This window comes from Dendrobates tinctorius, unplaced genomic scaffold, assembly GCF_039654945.1.
Source record: "Dendrobates tinctorius isolate UK_male_01 unplaced genomic scaffold, ASM3965494v1 ptg000044l, whole genome shotgun sequence".
Taxonomy (NCBI): Eukaryota; Metazoa; Chordata; class Amphibia; order Anura; family Dendrobatidae; genus Dendrobates; species Dendrobates tinctorius.
Genome location: NW_027361712.1, coordinates 15475103 through 15493475, shown reverse-complemented (window position 1 = coordinate 15493475; position 18373 = coordinate 15475103). Strand labels below are relative to the sequence as shown.

Genomic DNA, 18373 nt, shown 5'->3' with positions numbered 1-18373 from the left:
AAATCCATCTGAAACACCAATAAAAAGACACCCAAAATGCGTTAGCCAAAAACGCTAATTTAAAAAATGTTAACAAAAAGTGCTTCATCGGACAACCAAAAAACTGTAACAAAAAATACTTCAAGAGAACAATATGTCAAGAAAATGCCAGGGAACAGGGGCGATTCTTGAAATGTCTACTGCTTGAAAAACATAATGTTTTTGATCGAGTATGTGATCATCCTTTCATACTAACAGTCAGCCTAATAGACTGTCGTTGAGGCACAGTCTGTTAGAATTTGACCGATGGCAGACATGGAGACAATTGTTAGGTCTTCCATTACCATAGCAATGGATTGACAGGGGGAGTCATCTCCTTCAGTCACACTCCTTACATGCATCCATCAATTTTGACCAGGACATGTTACTGGAGGCACTCCGAAGACTGACAATGCTCAGTTCTGTCTGCTAGCAGTGGAACTGAATGCTCTTGGACAGCGGCAGCCTTGGGATCATGAACTCGGGGTAATGATACAGTGACTTTTCATGTCCTAATGGAAAGTGGCATGTCCATCAGGATGTGAAATGCCAACATAAAGGTCACTGTCAGGGCTCATGCACACGACCATATCATCAGTGCTAGCCTTTAAAAAAACCATTGCACTTGGATCAGTTATTCAGTGGTGCAGTGAAGATGAACAATTTCTTTCTCTGACCACGATGAGCACGTGAAAAAAATTCTGTGACATAGGAAACCGAAAACGGACTTGTAAATGATTAATGGCTGCTGCTGTAAAAGAAAACAAACGGATTGTATACGGACAGCACATGGATGACAAGCGAGAAAAAAATCATCCCACTTTTCTGGATGAAAATGAACAATTTTATATGCAGTTATGTGAACCTACCCTTACAACTATTTTTACTCCAGAAAAAAAGATGCAAAGACAATAATGAATCGGACCAGACTCTACGAAATAACATACCGAATAACCCATATTTTCTGTTTGTGTTTTGCAGAACTCTTCCTAGTTTCGTTACATCCCTACGTTTATACCTGTCTGTACTTCTCTACAGGCAATCATGCCACGAATAGACAATGATATCAAACTGGACTTTAAGGATGTTTTGCTTAGACCTAAAAGAAGTACTTTGAAGTCTCGCAGTGAGGTGAGCGTATTTTACATTCATATCTTTTTTATATTCCTGAAGACCTAGTGCTATTATTTATAGGAGATCTGTTAGTAGGTTTTTGCTACATAATCTGAGAGAAGCATAACATAGGGCAAGAAAGCCCGATTGCAGGGATGTATAACTTACTGGGCCTCTTGATGTAGCAGAGCTAAAGCCCCCGTCACACATAGCGATCTCGCTAGCGAGATCGCTGCTGAGTCACAAGTTTTGTGACACAACAGCGATCTCACCAGCGAGATCACTGTGTGTGACAGCTATCAGCGACTGCCCCCCTGCCAGGTATCGCTGATCGTTGTAGAAACATCTGGACACTTTTGGGTTCGCTGGTCTCCCGCTGGCCAGCACGCAACGCTGTGTGTGACAGGCGGGAGACCAGCGAGCAGGAGCTGGTAACCAAGGTACACATCGGGTTTCTAAGGGGCGCGCAGCACCTAGAAACCCGATGTGTACCTTAGTTACCAGCGCGCTGATGCAGTGAGCTGGTAACCAAGGTACACATCGGGTTTCTAAGTGACTCACGCCCCTTAGAAACCCAATGTGTACCTTGGTTACCAGCTCCCTGCATCAGCGTGCTGGTAACTAAGATACACTGCGGGTAACTAAGCGACGTGCGTCGCTTGTTACCTGCGTGTCGCTGGTCCTGATCGCTGGTGAAGCTGCCTGTTTGACAGCTCACCAGCAATCATGTAGCGACATACCAGCGATCCTGACAAGGTGATATATTTGTCGGGATCGCTGGTGAGTCGTTATGAGTGACGGGGCCCTAAGTCTTCTGGGCTGCGTACAACCTCACCCACAACCCTGATTGGCGGCTTCCTGCCCATTGTGAGCAAGCTGCCAATCAGTGGTGCGGCTGGAGTTACACAGATTAGCCTGACTGCTGGTCGCATGAGCTGTAGTCCGGCAGTGCTAATCTGCTGATAAAACACTTGTTTACACTGAAACTACAACATACTGACTAATAAGTGATACCTCCCTGGAATCAGGGTCTCGTGCCCTATATTATGCTGCTCTAAGATTAAAAACCTGCCATCAGATTCCCATTATCCATGCAAATATAATGTTATCTACATGTAAAGCTGTGTATTCAGAGAAGGAGGTTGTTCATAATTCAGATAAAACCCCAGGTTAAGTCTTGACTAAATAAAGAGATAAAAAATATATTTAATGTAAAAATTGTGTAATAGTTTTTTTTCTTTTCACTCTTTTCTTGTTGTAGTAGGGAGTGATGGACCTCCAATCTTGTAATTGCTTTTACTTTATAATGCAACACTTTAGTATAGTAATATATAGTGAAAATCATGGATACTTATGAAGTGCAACCAAGGGCTTCACAAGAGTACCAAGACCAATATGGCTGTGACATGGCAGTCCTGAGGCACCTTAACAATAGATTCCCCCCTTAGATTTTCCACTCAGAGATTGTCGTGCCATTACCACCTATGACGCCTACATAGGCGTCATGGTGTAAATCACATTCCTGCGGGTCAGGTGACCGGGGTCATTGAAAGATCACCTGACCCGCAGGTACAGGAAGACTTCTACTTCACCCCAGAGGGGGTGGCTTTGCCCCCCCGTGGCTACGATCGCTCTGATTGGCTGTTGAAAGTGAAACAGCCAATCAGAGCGATTGTAATATTTCACCAATGAAACTTGGTGAACTATTACAATCCAGCCATGGCAGATGCTGCAATATCATCGACCATGGCTGTAGACCACGATCTGCACCCCCCACAACTGACGGGGGTGAGCTACCCCCACCACCGAAAGCGGTGATCTGCCGCCGCCGTCAGTATCTGCTCCCCCCGCCTTCCAATCCCCCCCCCCCCCCGGTACCTCCCGATTCCCAGTGTCCCTCCCGATGTCCCTCTGTCTTCGATCATGGGCGCCGCCATCTTCAGGCCGACAGATTCATTCATTCCTTCCAGGTACATTTTGATCACTGTGATAGACCCTATCACAGTGATCAAAATAAAAAAAACAGTAAATAAACCCCCCCTTTATCACCCCCATAGGTAGGGAGAAATAATAAAATAAAGAAAATATGTTTATTTTTCCATTACAGTTAGAATTAGAGGTAGGGTTAGAATCAGGGTTAGAATTAGGGTTAGAGTTGGGATTATTATTATGCATTTATATAGCGCCATTTATTCCATGGCGCTTTACATGTGAAAAGGGGAAATTTAGACAAGTATAATAAACATGTGTAAGACAAGGGACACACAAGTACATAAGGAGAGGGGACCCTGCCCACGAGGGCTCACAGTCTACAGGATTAGGGTTAAGATTAGGTTTAGGGGTGTGTTGGGGTTAGGATTGTAGTTAGGGTTATGGTTAGGGTTTGGATTAAGGTTAGGGGTGTGTTGGGGTTAGGGTTATGGTTAGGGTTGTGATTAGGGTTAGGGTTGAAGTTAGAATTGAGGGGTTTCCACTCCCAAGCCCCGACGTGTGCCCAAACAGTGATTTACCCCAACATATGGTGTATCATTGTACTCAGGAAAAATTGCACAACTTTGGGGGTCTAATTTTTCCTGTTACCCTTTGGGAAAATAAAAAATTGGGGGCTAAAAAATAATTTTTGTGGAAAAAAAATGATTTTTTATTTTCACGGCTCTGCTTTATAAACTTCTGTGAAACACTTGGGGGTTCAAAGTGCTCACCACACACCTAGATAAGTTCCATGGGGGGTCTAGTTTCAAAAATGGGGTCACTTGTGCGGGGTTTCTACTGTTTTTTAGGCACATCAGGGGCTCTGCAAACGTAACATGACACCCACAGAACATTCCATCACAGTCTGCATTTCAAAACGTCACTACTTTCCTTCCAAACCTTGTCGTGTGCCCAAACAATGGTTCCCCCCCACATATGGGGTACCAGCGTACTCAGGACAAACTGGACAACAACTTTTGGGGTCCAATTTCTCTGGTTGCCCTTGTGAAAATAAAAAATTAGAGGCTAAAAAATCATTTTTTGAGGAAAAAAATGATTTTTTTATTTTCACGGCTCTGCGTTATAAACTTCTGTGAAGCACTTGGGGGTTCAAAGTGCTCACCACACATCTAGATAAGTTCCTTGGGGAGTCTAGTTTCCAAAATGGGGTCACTTGTGGGGGAGCTCCAATGTTTAGGCACATCAGGGGCTCTCTATACGCGACATGGTGTCCGCTAACGATTGGAGCTAATTTTCCATTCAAAAAGTCAAATGGCGCTCTTTCCCTTCCGAGCACTGCCGTGCGCCCAAACAGTGGTTTATGACCATATATAAGGTATCGTTGTACCCAGGAGAAATTACCCAATAAATTTTACGATCCATTTTATCCTGTTGCCCATGTGAAAATGAAAAAATTGAGGCTAAAACAAAATTTTTGTGAAAAAAAATTACTTTTTCATTTTTATGGATCAATTTGTGAAGCACCTGGGGGTTCAAAGTGCTCACTATGCATCTAGATAAGTTCCTTGGAGGGTCTAGTTTCCAAAATGGGGTGATTTGTGGGGGAACTCCAATGTTTAGGCACACAGGGGCTCTCCATACACGACATGGTGTCCGCTTACGATTGGAGTTAATTTTCCATTCAAAAAGTCAAATGACGCTCATTCCATTCTGAGCCCTGCCGTGCGCCCAAACATTGGTTTATGACCACATATGAGGTATCGATGTACTCAGAAGAAATTGCCGAACAAATTTTAGGATCCATTTTATCGTGTTACCCATGTGAAAATGAAAAAATTGAGGCAAAATGAACATTTTGTTGGAAAAATTAAAATGTCCATTTTTTCCTTCCACGTTGCTTTAGTTCCTGTGAAGCACCTGAAGGGTTAATAATCTTCTTGAATGCACTTTTGAGTAGCTTGAGGGGTTCAGTTTTTGGAATGTTGTCACTTTTGGGTGTTTTTTCTGTCATGTAGGCCCCTCAAAGGGGCTTCAAATGTGAGATGGTCACTAAAAAAATGGTTTTGTAAATTTTGCTGGAAAAATGAGAAATCGCTGGTCAACTTTTAACCCTTATAACTTCCTAACAAAAAAAAAATGATGTTTCAAAAATTGTGCTGATGTAAAGTAGACATGTAGGAAATGTTATTTATTAACTGTTTTGTGCGATATGACTCTCTGATTTAAGGACATAAAAATTAGAAGTTTGTAGATTGCGAAATTTTCACCAAATTTCTGTTTTTTTAACAAATAAACGCAAGTCATATCAAAGAAATTTTTAACACTATCATGAAGTACAATATGTCATGAGAAAACATTCTCAGAATCAGTGGAATCCATTGAAGCATTTCAGAGTTATGACCTCATAAAGTGACGGTGGTCAGAATTGTCAGGAAGGTGAAAACAGGCTTCTGGGTGAAGGGGTTAAAGCACCACTCCAGCGTTTTTTGTGGATTGCAGTGCTGGAATGGTGCCACTAATCTATGTTCCTTATTCTTAGTCTCATACGTGCCAGCTGCCATCTTATTCTGTTATGTGTTCCGCTCCGATCGGACTCCAGCAGATTGTGACCTGCCAGATCGCTCCAGTGTTTGCTAGATGATCCGGAAGTCACAACTCAATGTAAGTCTATGAGAGTCAGAACCAGGCTCTTATAGACTGACATTGAGATCTTGTGACTGGTGACGTCTGGTTAGTCAGAAGTTGCGGTCAGAATATGGCAGCGTGGAACCGGAGCAGCACTGGGAACAGCTGAAGACTGAGGCTGGTAAGTATAATATTAGGGACAGGGACCTTACTCCGGCACTGAAATAAAGAAAAACAAAATGCTGGAGTGGTGCTTTAAAAACAAGCAGCAAATGCTTTACCTCACAGAAAGAATCAGCTGCATGTACTGCTCTGACCCTGCTGGAGTCTGAGAGGAAAAGACTCACGTTTAAATGGGTAAGCCCACGTGTTCTATGGACTGGTTATTTTCTGTTTTGTTATACCTTTTGTTTACCTGGAAAATGGTGTTTTACTTTTGTTAACACTGATGGAATATGAACTCTTAATAATCTGCTTGTTTTGAATAAACAAACTAAGTAACCTGTGTGAAACAGCGTCTACCACAGAGCCGAACCCTCAGAATGGACATAAAGGTCTCGATTCATCCAAGCAATATCGCTAGAATTCTGGAGTAAACTGCTTTGAAAAGTTGCAACATTTTTGTGAAACTTGCAGCTGCACAAAAAAATTGTGACTTTTTGCTTTTTCATGCCAGCTTCTCCCAACTACATCCAAATGGGCTGAGCATTGTTGATGAGCTTTGGCTTTCCTTGTTCCAGAAATCTTACTCCAGGCTCTGACTGGAATAAGACTTGTGGCATGAAGCGCAGAGGATCATGCCACTCGTCAATCGCTCCTCTATTCATTAATAGGTGTATGCCTCTTAATGAATCATGAGCGTCTGACTCCGACACATCGCCTTGTCAAGATTGGCGAAAAATCGCGAGTCTTAATGAGTTGTGGCCAAAATATTCATTTCAGACACAATATTTCTTTGGTGAATGTATTCACATAAACGAATTTGTAAATTGTATATTTATTTTTTTTTCCAGGTTGAACTTTCTCGTTCCTTTACATTTAGGAACTCTGGTCAAAGCTATCAAGGGATTCCAATAATCGCTGCTAATATGGACACAGTGGGCACCTTTGATATGGCAAGAGCGCTGTGCAAGGTAATAAATGTATTCACCCATAAATCAAAAAACTAATCAGAGTCATGTTATACTGGAGCACACCGTCATCAGGCTCAGAAATATTATTTGTTTCTAGGATTAATAGGTCCTACATTTTTACACTTATCAGGACTATAAACCATTGCCTGTTGTTAATATTTGTTTCTTACTTTTACATTGTTTTGTGCACCCTTATTTTTTGTTACTACATATTTTAGATGCTGAACTGACTGCCATCTCCGTAACGTCAAACCTTGTAATTGAGTCAGCCATGTAATGGTTAATATCTCCCTGACATGCCTATCTATGTGACATCTCTCTATATAGATGTCAGTGGGTCGTGCACACCACTAATGGCCTTTTTTCATAAGCCAATAATTGGTGAGCCTTCATAGGAGCATGCATGCACAATGTTCTACTGGAATAAACATACCGGTAATAACCCAATGAACAAGGAGAATGCACATTCTTCCAGATAACAATGATTTTTAAGCATGTACAAAAATCACTGTTATCAGCAACGCATGACCCTATGCAAACTGGAGTTTTAACCGAGCTCCGAACAACTTGTGTACAGTTGATCAGCCTGTCTAAATGGCCACAGGCCTCTCCAATAGCAGTGGAAGAGTAAAACTGGCAGTTAGCAAGGATGCAGTGGGACAAATAAGTATGTGATATACTGCTAATTTTGCAAGATTTCCCACCAACAAAGAATAGAGAGGTCTGTAATTTTTATCGTAGGTACACTTCAACTGTGAGAGACAGAATCTAAAAAAAAAAAAACAGAAAATCACATATGATTTTTAAATAATTAAATTGCATTTTATTGCATGAAATAAGTATTTCATCACTTATTACCCTGTAAGAATTCTGACTCTCACAGACCTGTTGGTTTATATTTAAGAAGCCCTCCTACTCTGCACTCATTACCTGTATTAATTGCACCTGTTTGAACTCTACCTGTAAAAAATACATATGTCCACATAATCAATCACACTTCAATGTCTCCACTATGGCCAAGACCAAATAGCTAAGGACACCAGGGACAGAATTGTAGACCTGCACAAGACTGGGATGGGCTACAGTACTATAGGCAAGCAGCTTGGTAAGAAGACAACAACTATTGGCAAAATTATTAGAAAATGGAAGAAACACAAGGTGACCGTCAATCTTCATCAGTCTGGGGCTCCATGCAAGATCTCTCCCCATGGGATATGGATGATTCTGAGAAAGCTCAGGAATCATCCTAGAACTACACGGGATGCCCTGGTCAATGACCTGAAGATAGCTGGGACCACAGTCTCAAACATTACCATTAGTAACACACTACGCCGTCGTGGATTAAAATCCTACAGGGCATGCAAGGTTCCACTGCTCATGTCAACACATGTCCAGGCCCGTTTGAAGTTCACCTATGACCATCTGGATGATCCAGAGGAAGCATGGGAGAAGGTCATGTGGTCAGATGAGACCAAAATATAACTTTTTTTTGTTAATTTTTATTATTTTTAACACATAACCGGGGAAAAGGAAAAACGTTATACACATATATAATAAGCAATACAAATTAACATTAATAACAATGTAAATTGTCACTCTAACTATCAAAAGGGAAAGGGAAAAGCAAGGAAAAAGTCAGGATTAAATAGAGACGAAAAATAGGAGAGAGAGAAATAAGGAGAGAAAGGAAATGGAGAAATATCAACTCCACTCTCCGTGTTTGGCGGAAAAAGAAGGATGAGTACAGCCCCAAGAACACCATCCTAACTGTGAAGCATGGTGAGGGAAACCTCATACTTTAGGGATGCTTTTCTGCAAAGGAGACAGGACGACTGCACCGTATTGAAGTAAGGATGGATAGTGTCATGTATGGCGAGATTTTGGCCAACAACCTCCTTCCCTCAATAAGAACATTGAAGATGGGTCTTGGTTGGGTCTTTCAGCATGACAATGACCTGAAACACACAGCCAGGGCAACTTGAGAGTGGCTCCGTAAGAAGCATTTCAAAGTACTGGAGTGGCCTAGCCAATCTCCAGACCTGAACCCAATAGAAAATTTTTGGATGTAGCTGAAACTCAATGTTGTCTAGCGACTGCCCCGAAACCTGAAAGATCTGGAGAAAATCTGTAAGGGGGAGGGGGGGCAAAATCCCTGCTGCAGTGTGTGCAAACTTGGTCAAGAACTACAGGAAACGTCTGACCTCTGTAATTACTAACAAAGGTTTCTGCACCAAGTATTTAGTTCTGATTTTCTCTTGTATGAAATACTTATTGCATGCAATAAAATTCAAATTAATTATGTAAAAATCATACAATGTGATTTTCTGTTTTTTATTTTTAGATTTTGTCTTTCACAGTTGAAGTGTACCTACGATAAAAATTACAGCCCTCTCTGCTCTTTGTAGGTGGGAAAACTTGCAAAATCAGCAATGTATCAAATAATTATACTGATGTGCTCAGGACAGTGCTGCTCTGGTGTTGTAGCAGCATGGACTTCAGCTTTGGCATGGTAGTGGACAGCAGGGGATCTCCATATCTGTACTATTTGAGTAAATGAAATTTAAAAAGGACCTGTTACTAGGTCAAAAGGGTTGAGTGTTTGCTCCTATTTTATCCCCACCACTTCCCCAAGTATTCCATGCTTTCCCTCTTTTTTTTTTTATAATCTGCCGCACGGTTTGGAAGATATGGGCCCTTTTGTTCTGTACTAATTGTTATGGTCTTTATCAAGAGGGCGTAGCTCACAGCATTCTTTGGGTCGTGTCTTTAGGCTGCTTTGCATTATTACCTTGTAAGCAGAGCATCTTTGGCAAAGACTATAAAAATTAGTACTGAATAAAAAGGCCCATATCCCTGCAACTGTATGATGGGTAAAAGACAAAAAAATATTTGGGATCAGCAGAAATGTAACATGTGAAAATTGGCCTTTTATGACGAAGTGACAGATCCTCTTTAATGTGTACTTGCCAAAACCAGAGTAGGAGCATGAACTTGGTGACGTCAGTCTTCACAAAAAGTTAAACCTGCTTTTAGTACATATAGCATTCTAATGTGTCCATAAACTGTTCTGATTCTCCAGGAGTCTTGCCATCCACTGGTTTTGAGCGGGCGGTCTATTTTCTGTTCGCACTCGAAGATGTTGGAACTTCTTTTTCCCTCACTTGTCCAGTAGGTTGACTGTCCTGACTGGCGGCCTGCCCCTATGTTATGTCTACAAGCAGTTTGACAGACAGGAGAGCAGGAGAAGAAAGACAAAGACCTGCCCCCATTTCTTGTTATTGGTCTTTAATAAAGGCATTTAAGATAAATAAAATACTTACGATTTTGTTAGACATGGCTCCGGCCATCAGATGAGTCTGAGTTTTTGACAATGGCTTTTTAATGACCTTAGCCAAGAGCTCAATGATTATTGCAAGAGTGACCCCTTAATTTTTCAATTTGTGATTTTATTTGAGTATTTCATCCATTTGAGGTTGCCAAAGTGTACAGGGTAACCAGGCGACTGGCACAGCTATATACCAGAGCAGATCTGAAGTTGCATTGTTACTTCTGAATAGGCAGAATATAAGATTATTTCTAATTTTGGTTTCCTTTCAGTTTTCTCTCTTCACAGCGGTACATAAGCACTACTCAGTTGAAGAATGGAAGGAATTTGCTGCCACCTCTGCAGAATGTCTTGATGTAAGTCATAGTTTTCCATAGTTCACTAGCTCTTCTACCAGCACATTTTCTCCCATAGTCGTCTACTAGACCTCCGATTTTCTTATCAAATGTTCTCATGTCCCGTAGAATGTGGCTGCAAGCGCAGGTACTGGCCAATCTGACTTTCTGCATCTAGAGGCGGTTTTATCGGCTGTCCCGCAGATTCGTTACATCTGCCTTGATGTAGCTAATGGATATTCTGAGCAGTTTGTCCAGCACGTAAAAGATGTAAGAGCAAGGTTTCCCAAGCACACAATCATGGTAAGAACACACAATGTGGTCTCTCGTGTTCGTTGCTGACAAGGCTTTATTTTTCTAGTCTTCCATTTATTGACATATGACTTATATCTTCAGGCTGGGAACGTTGTCACTGGAGAAATGGTTGAGGAATTAATCCTTTCAGGCGCTGATATAATCAAGGTCGGAATAGGGCCAGGTACTGTCAGTTTAATATTCTAACTGTGAAAAAAGGTAAATGAATCAATCTGGAAGTACTAGATGCTCCAAGAAATAAATACAATGGTGCGCTGGCAACAATAACTCACATGTATGCGTGACTCTTTTTTCCTTCAAATTTACAACTTGCATTACCTGATAAACTGCTTTGGACAAACAATCATTTCAAGTGGCTGACGCTAAAGGTACTGTCACACTTAGCGATGTACCAGCGATCCCGACAATGATATGACGCGGTCAGGATCGCTGGTGCATCGCTAAGTGGTCGCTAGTGAGCTGCCACACAGGCAGATCTCACCAGCGACATAGCAGGGGTCGGCGGTCGCTACTTGCCTGTCAGACGAGGCGATCCTGCATCCTCCTGCCCGCGTCCACGCGTCGCTCGTCGTCACAGCAGGAAGCTGACGACGAGAAACGGCTCAGGACGTTCTCGCGTGATCAGCGATAACCAGCGGGGGAGCTGTCGGAGGTAAGTATCAGACATAGCGATATCGCTAGCAATATCCCTATAACGTCACAAAAACCAGTGATATTGCTAGCGATGTCGCTTAGTGTGACAGGCCCTTAAGTTTATGAGGGTTGGAGAACTTCAAATACTGTACACTAATATGTCATTTGCAATAGTTTGTTTTTTTTTAATAACTGTTGGCACTTCTAAAAAAATTTTTTAGCTGGATGTATTTATTCTCCTAATCTTAGATATTGTATATGCATTAAACTTATACTTATCACTTATCATTTCTTTTGATTTGATATTTACAGTGCCTTGCGAAAGTATTTGGCCCCCTGGAACTTTTCAACCTTTTCCCCACATATCATGCTTCAAAGATACCAAATGTAAAGTTTTTGTGAAGAATCAACAACAAGTGGGACACAACTATGAAGTTGAATGAAATTTATTGGTTATTTTAAATTTTTGGTGAAATTCAAAAACTGAAAAGTGGGGCGTGCAATATTTTTCGGCCCCTTTAATTTAATACTTTGTTGCGCCACCTTTTGCTGCGATTACACCTGCAAGTCGCTTGGGGTAGTCCCATCAATTTTAACCATCTTCCCTGTCCCTGCTGGGGAAAAGCAGGCCAATCCATGATGCTGCCACCACCATGTTTGACAGTGGGGACGGTGTGTTCAGGGTGATGAGCTGTGTTGCCTTTATGCCAAGCATATCGTTTGGCATTGTTGCCAAAAAGTTCGATTTTCGTTTCATCTGACCAGAGCACCTTCTTCCACATGTTTGGTGTGTCTCCCAGGTGGCTTGTTGCAAACTTTAACCCCTTAATGTCTATTGACGTGTACAGTCCGTCAGAGCAGGAGGTAACTTCCTGCACCAGGACGGACTATGCACGTCATGCCTTTGAACTGTCACTGCCTGTAAACAAGCAGTGACAGTTAAGTGCCGACAGCTGTCTATGACAGCTGACAGGCACAGCAAGGGGTGCAGGGACCCTTGCAGTCGGTCCCCGCACCCAGAGAGCTGTGATTGGTCAGTCAATCTGACTGACCAAACACAGTGTGATCTGTTAGGAAATGCTGATCTCCTGCCAGAACGGAGGAGAAAGTGAAAATGAAAGTTGCTGACCTGCTGCTGTGAGAGCTGGGGGGTGGTATTGGAACAGCCAGGGAGTGCTGAGCACCGCCCCCTGACTGATTAACCCTACTGATGCCTGATCATGAACGATCACGTCATTTGGAGGACAGTGAAGAGATGCAGGGACCAATGACAGCGTCTCTGCATCTCTGAATGCTGTGATTGGATAGTAACTGTAACTATCCAATCACAGCAGTGTATCAAATGCGGGAAACAGCAGCACAGCTACATCTTGTCACTCTGTCTGTGACATTGTTAGAGATTGGAGCTGTGCTGCTGTTAGAACCTGAGAGACCTGTGTGGAATTCAGAATCAATTTTTATCCCACTCCCAGCGTCACCCCAGTCTTCCTGTCAGTCGGTCTGTCTGTCCTCCCATCTCCTCTGTCATATATATATATAATACATATATTCAGTATATATATAGAGAGGGAGAAAGAGAGAGACGGAGATTGAAATGGCTGCACATATGTATTCAGCAGATGAGGCTTACGCCATGATCCGTTCGGATACAGACAGCGCCAGTGAAACGGACGAGCAGTTTTTGCAGATGTCGTCCTCGTCCGCTAGTTCTAGCGACGACGAAAATCAGCAACAGCGCAGTGGGCGAGAACGTGCTAGCGCTACTGCCGCTGCAAATGATTGGGTGCCCACAGAATCCTACACTCCGTGCGTGCCAGAATTTATTTCTGCCACGGGCGTCCATGTGGACACTGCTGGATTTAGGGAGGTAGATTTTTTTAAAATTTTCTTCTCTGAAGAATTATTAAATTTAATGATTGAGCAGACCAATTTGTATGCTGCTCAATTCATTGCTGGCAACCCCACATCGAACTACTCCAAAGGTAGTAACTGGAAACCTGTTGATTTGCCGGATATTGTAAAATTTTTTGGCCTTTTTCTCAATATGGGTCTGATAAAGAAACCCACTCTCAGATCATATTGGTCAACTGATGTCCTGTACGACACCCCTATGTTCAGAGAGGTAATGGCCCGGCGACGATTTGAGAGCATTCTGCGATTTCTACATTTCGCAGAAAATGCAAATTGCCTTCCTCCCAATGACCCCAGCTATGACTGACTTTACAAAGTCAGGCCCCTAATAAATTATTTTAACAATAAATTTTCCCAGACATATACCCCCGAAAAAAATATCTGTGTGGACGAGTCCCTGGTCCTTTTCAAGGGCAGGCTGCATTTCAAGCAGTACTTGCCAAATAAAAGGTCCCGATTCGGACTGAAAATATATAAGTTGTGTGAAAGCGACTCTGGCTACACACACAAATTCCGTGTGTATGAGGGGAAAGACTCCAAGATTGTTCCTCCCGAATGCCCCCCCCTCCCTAAATACAGCTGGGAAAATTGTGTGGGACCTGGTCCATCCCCTTTTAGATAAAGGGTACAACTTGTACATAGATATTTCTTATACAAGTGTACCCCTGTTCAGGTGCCTGTCTGCCAAAAAAACCGTGTCCTGTGGAACCATATGCCGGAACCAAAGAGAGTTGCCCAAGACTTTTGTCTCCCAAAAATTAAAGACAGGCGAAAATAAGTCACTCTGTAATGAGGACATGCTGCTTGTCAAATTTCGAGACAAAAAAGATGTCCTCATGTTGTCATCAATCCATGCTGACAGAAGCAGCCAAGTCCCTGTGCGTGGCACAAGTTCGTCTGCCCAGAAGCCTGTCTGTATTCAAGACTACAATAAGTTTATGGGTGGCGTGGACCTTGCAGATCAGATGCTGCAGCCCTACAGCGCTGTTCGCAAGTCTCGCGTATGGTATAAAAAACTTGCTATGCACCTAATCCAAGTGGCCCTATACAATTCATTTGTACTGTACCCAAAAAGTGGGAATCAAGGATCTTACCTTGAGTTCCTGGAAAAAGTAATAAAAAATTTGATATTTGGAGTCCAAGGGAGGGTGGGGGGAGAATTATCCAGCAAGGCCAGCAGAATAATACCCGGTCAGCATTTTCCCTCACAAGTTCCACCGACAGCCAAAAAAGGCCGACCCCAAAAGAGATGCAGGGTGTGTTATAAAGATGGAGTTAGAAGGGAAACCATTTACCAGTGTAACACATGCCCTGATAAGCCTGGCCTCTGCATTAGGGAATGTTTCCATCGCTACCATACATCCCTAGAATAACTGGAATTTTTTTGTTTTTACCCTTGCCACCTTCTGCCAATTGACTTTTTACGGTATTTCTTTGCAAAAGTCGAATGGTGCTCCTTCCCTTCCAAGCCGCACAGTGCACCCAAATAGTAATTTTCCACCACATATGGGGTATTGGCTTATTCAGGAGAAATTGCACAATAAATTGTAAAGTGCATTTTCTCTTTTTATCCTTCTAAAAATGCAAAATTTGGGAGTAAAACACGTTTTGTGGTAAAAATATGATTATTTATTTTTTCGGCTCAATGTCATAAACTTCTGTGAAGCACCTGGAGGTTCAAGGTGCTCACCACATATCTAGATAAATTCCTTGAGGTGTCTAGTTTTCAAAATGGGGTCACTTGTGGGGGGTTTCCACTGTTTAGGCATATCAGGGGCTCTTCAAATGCAACATGGCGTCCACTAATAATTTCAGCCAATTTTACTTTGCAAAACTCGAATGGTGCTCCTTCCCTTCCAAGTCCCCCCGTGCACCCAAATAGCAATTTTCTACCACATATGGGGTATCACCTAATTCAGCAGAAATTGCACAACAAATTGTATGGTGCATTTTCTCTTTTTATCCTTCTAAAAATGCAAAATTTGGGAGTAAAACACGTTTTGTTGTAAAAATATGATTATTTATTTTTTCGGCTCAATGTCATAAACTTCTGTGAAGCACCTGGAGGTTCAAGGTGCTCACCACATATCTAGATAAATTCCTTGAGGTGTCTAGTTTTCAAAATGGGGTCACTTGTGGGGGGTTTCCACTGTTTAGGCATATCAGGGGCTCTTCAAATGCAACATGGCGTCCACTAATAATTTCAGCCAATTTTACTTTGCAAAACTCGAATGGTGCTCCTTCCCTTCCAAGTCCCACCGTGCGCCCAAATAGCAATTTTCTACCACATATGGGGTATCATCTAATTCAGCAGAAATTGCACAACAAATTGTATGGTGCATTTTCTCTTTTTATCCTTCTAAAAATGCAAAATTTGGGAGTAAAACACGTTTTGTTGTAAAAATATGATTATTTATTTTTTCGGCTCGATGTCATAAACTTCTGTGAAGCACCTGGTGGTTCAAGATGCTCACCACATATCTAGATAAATTCCTTGAGGTGTCTAGTTTTCAAAATGGGGTCACTTGTGGGGGGTTTCCACTGTTTAGGCATATCAGGGGCTCTTCAAATGCAACATGGCGTCCACTAATAATTTCAGCCAATTTTACTTTGCAAAACTCGAATGGTGCTCCTTCCCTTCCAAGTCCCCCCGTGCACCCAAATAGCAATTTTCTACCACATATGGGGTATCATCTAATTCAGCAGAAATTGCACAACAAATTGTATGGTGCATTTTCTCTTTTTATCCTTCTAAAAATGCAAAATTTGGGAGTAAAACACACGTTTTGTTGTAAAAATATGATTATTTATTTTTTCGGCTCAATGTCATAAACTTCTGTGAAGCACCTGGAGGTTCAAGATGCTCACCACATATCTAGATAAATTCCTTGAGGTGTCTAGTTTTCAAAATGGGGTCACTTGTGGGGGGTTTCCACTGTTTAGGCATATCAGGGGCTCTTCAAATGCAACATGGCGTCCACTAATAATTTCAGCCAATTTTACTTTGCAAAACTCGAATGGTGCTCCTTCCCTTCCAAGTCCCACCGTGCGCCCAAATAGCAATTTTCTACCACATATGGGGTATCATCTAATTCAGCAGAAATTGCACAACAAATTGTATGGTGCATTTTCTCTTTTTATCCTTCTAAAAATGCAAAATTTGGGAGTAAAACACGTTTTGTTGTAAAAATATGATTATTTATTTTTTCGGCTCGATGTCATAAACTTCTGTGAAGTATATGAACATAAGGATGAGTGACCTCATGGAGATCAACATCCAACACTGCGGAGACACCATCACATGTTTCTCAACGCAGTGATCTAGAGCAATGCCCCCATCCCTTATGGGAAATATGCAAAAGCATGTAAATCAACAGCCGCGGAGACACCATCACATGTTTCTCAACGCAAGCAATGACTAGCCAGGTCTTTCCCCGGGAAGGAACAACCACGGGAAGGGCAGTCTCCAATGAAGGAAACCACCTATGCCAAAACATGGTATCCATCCACAGACAGCTGTTTCGGGGTATTGCCCCTCATCAGTGTGGAGTAGGAAACTGGCTAGTAGGAGCAATGCCTAGTGAAAGGCTATGAACATAAGGATGAGTGACCTCATGGAGATCAACATCCAACACTGCGGAGACACCATCACATGTTTCTCAACGCAGTGATCTAGAGCAATGCCCCCATCCCTTATGGGAAATATGCAAAAGCATGTAAATCAACAGCCGCGGAGACACCATCACATGTTTCTCAACGCAAGCAATGACTAGCCAGGTCTTTCCCCGGGAAGGAACAACCACGGGAAGGGCAGTCTCCAATGAAGGAAACCACCTATGCCAAAACATGGTATCCATCCACAGACAGCTGTTTCGGGGTATTGCCCCTCATCAGTGTGGAGTAGGAAACTGGCTAGTAGGAGCAATGCCTAGTGAAAGGCTATGAACATAAGGATGAGTGACCTCATGGAGATCAACATCCAACACTGCGGAGACACCATCACATGTTTCTCAACGCAGTGATCTAGAGCAATGCCCCCATCCCTTATGGGAAATATGCAAAAGCATGTAAATCAACAGCCGCGGAGACACCATCACATGTTTCTCAACGCAAGCAATGACTAGCCAGGTCTTTCCCCGGGAAGGAACAACCACGGGAAGGGCAGTCTCCAATGAAGGAAACCACCTATGCCAAAACATGGTATCCATCCACAGACAGCTGTTTCGGGGTATTGCCCCTCATCAGTGTGGAGGTGTCTAGTTTTCAAAATGGGGTCACTTGTGGGGGGTTTCCACTGTTTAGGCATATAAGGGGCTCTTCAAATGCAACATGGCGTCCACTACTAATTTCAGCCAATTTTACTTTGCAAAAGTCGAATGGTGCTCCTTCCCTTCCAAGTCCCACCGTGCACCCAAATAGTAGTTTTATACCACATATGGGGTATCAACGTATTCAGAAGAAATTGCACAACAAATTCTGTGGTTCATTTTCTCTTGATACCCTTGAGAAAATAAAAAAAATTGTGTCCAAAGTAAAAATTTTGTGAAAAAAAGTTAAATGTTCATTTTTTCCTTCCACATTGCTTCATTTCTTGTGAAGCACCTGAAGGGTTAATAAACTTCATGAATGTGGTTTTGAGTACCTTGAGGGGTACTGTTCTTAGAATGGTGTCACTTTGGGGTATTTTCTGGCATATAGGCACCTTAAAGTGACTTCAAATGTGATGTGGTCCCTAAAAAAATGCTTTTGTTAATTTTGTTGGAAAAATGAGAAATTGCTGGTCAAATTTTAACCCTTATAACTTCCTAATGAAAAAAAAAGTTGTTTCCAAAATTGTGCAGATGTAAAGTAGACATGTTGGAAATGTTATTCTTTAACTATTTTGTGTGATATATTTCTCTGTTTGAAGGGCATAAAAATTAAAAGTTTGACAATTGTAAATTTTTACATTTTTTAAAATTTTCACCAGATTTTCATTTTTTTCATAAATAAACACAAGTCATATCGAAGAAATTTTACCACTGACATGAAGT

General features: G+C 42.0%; 1 protein-coding gene across 1 annotated transcript in view; it reads left to right on the top strand.

The window, feature by feature from the left end:
- The window catches only part of LOC141089074 (GMP reductase 2), a 30798-nt gene that overhangs the window by 6383 nt on the left and 6042 nt on the right, over positions 1-18373 (top strand). Inside the window, exons 2-6 of the mRNA XM_073575354.1 lie at positions 1000-1149; positions 6702-6821; positions 10419-10502; positions 10611-10784; positions 10878-10959. Of these exons, the coding sequence (XP_073431455.1) occupies positions 1063-1149; positions 6702-6821; positions 10419-10502; positions 10611-10784; positions 10878-10959 (547 nt within the window). The 5' untranslated portion in view covers positions 1000-1062. The remainder of the gene's footprint in view (positions 1-999; positions 1150-6701; positions 6822-10418; positions 10503-10610; positions 10785-10877; positions 10960-18373) is intronic.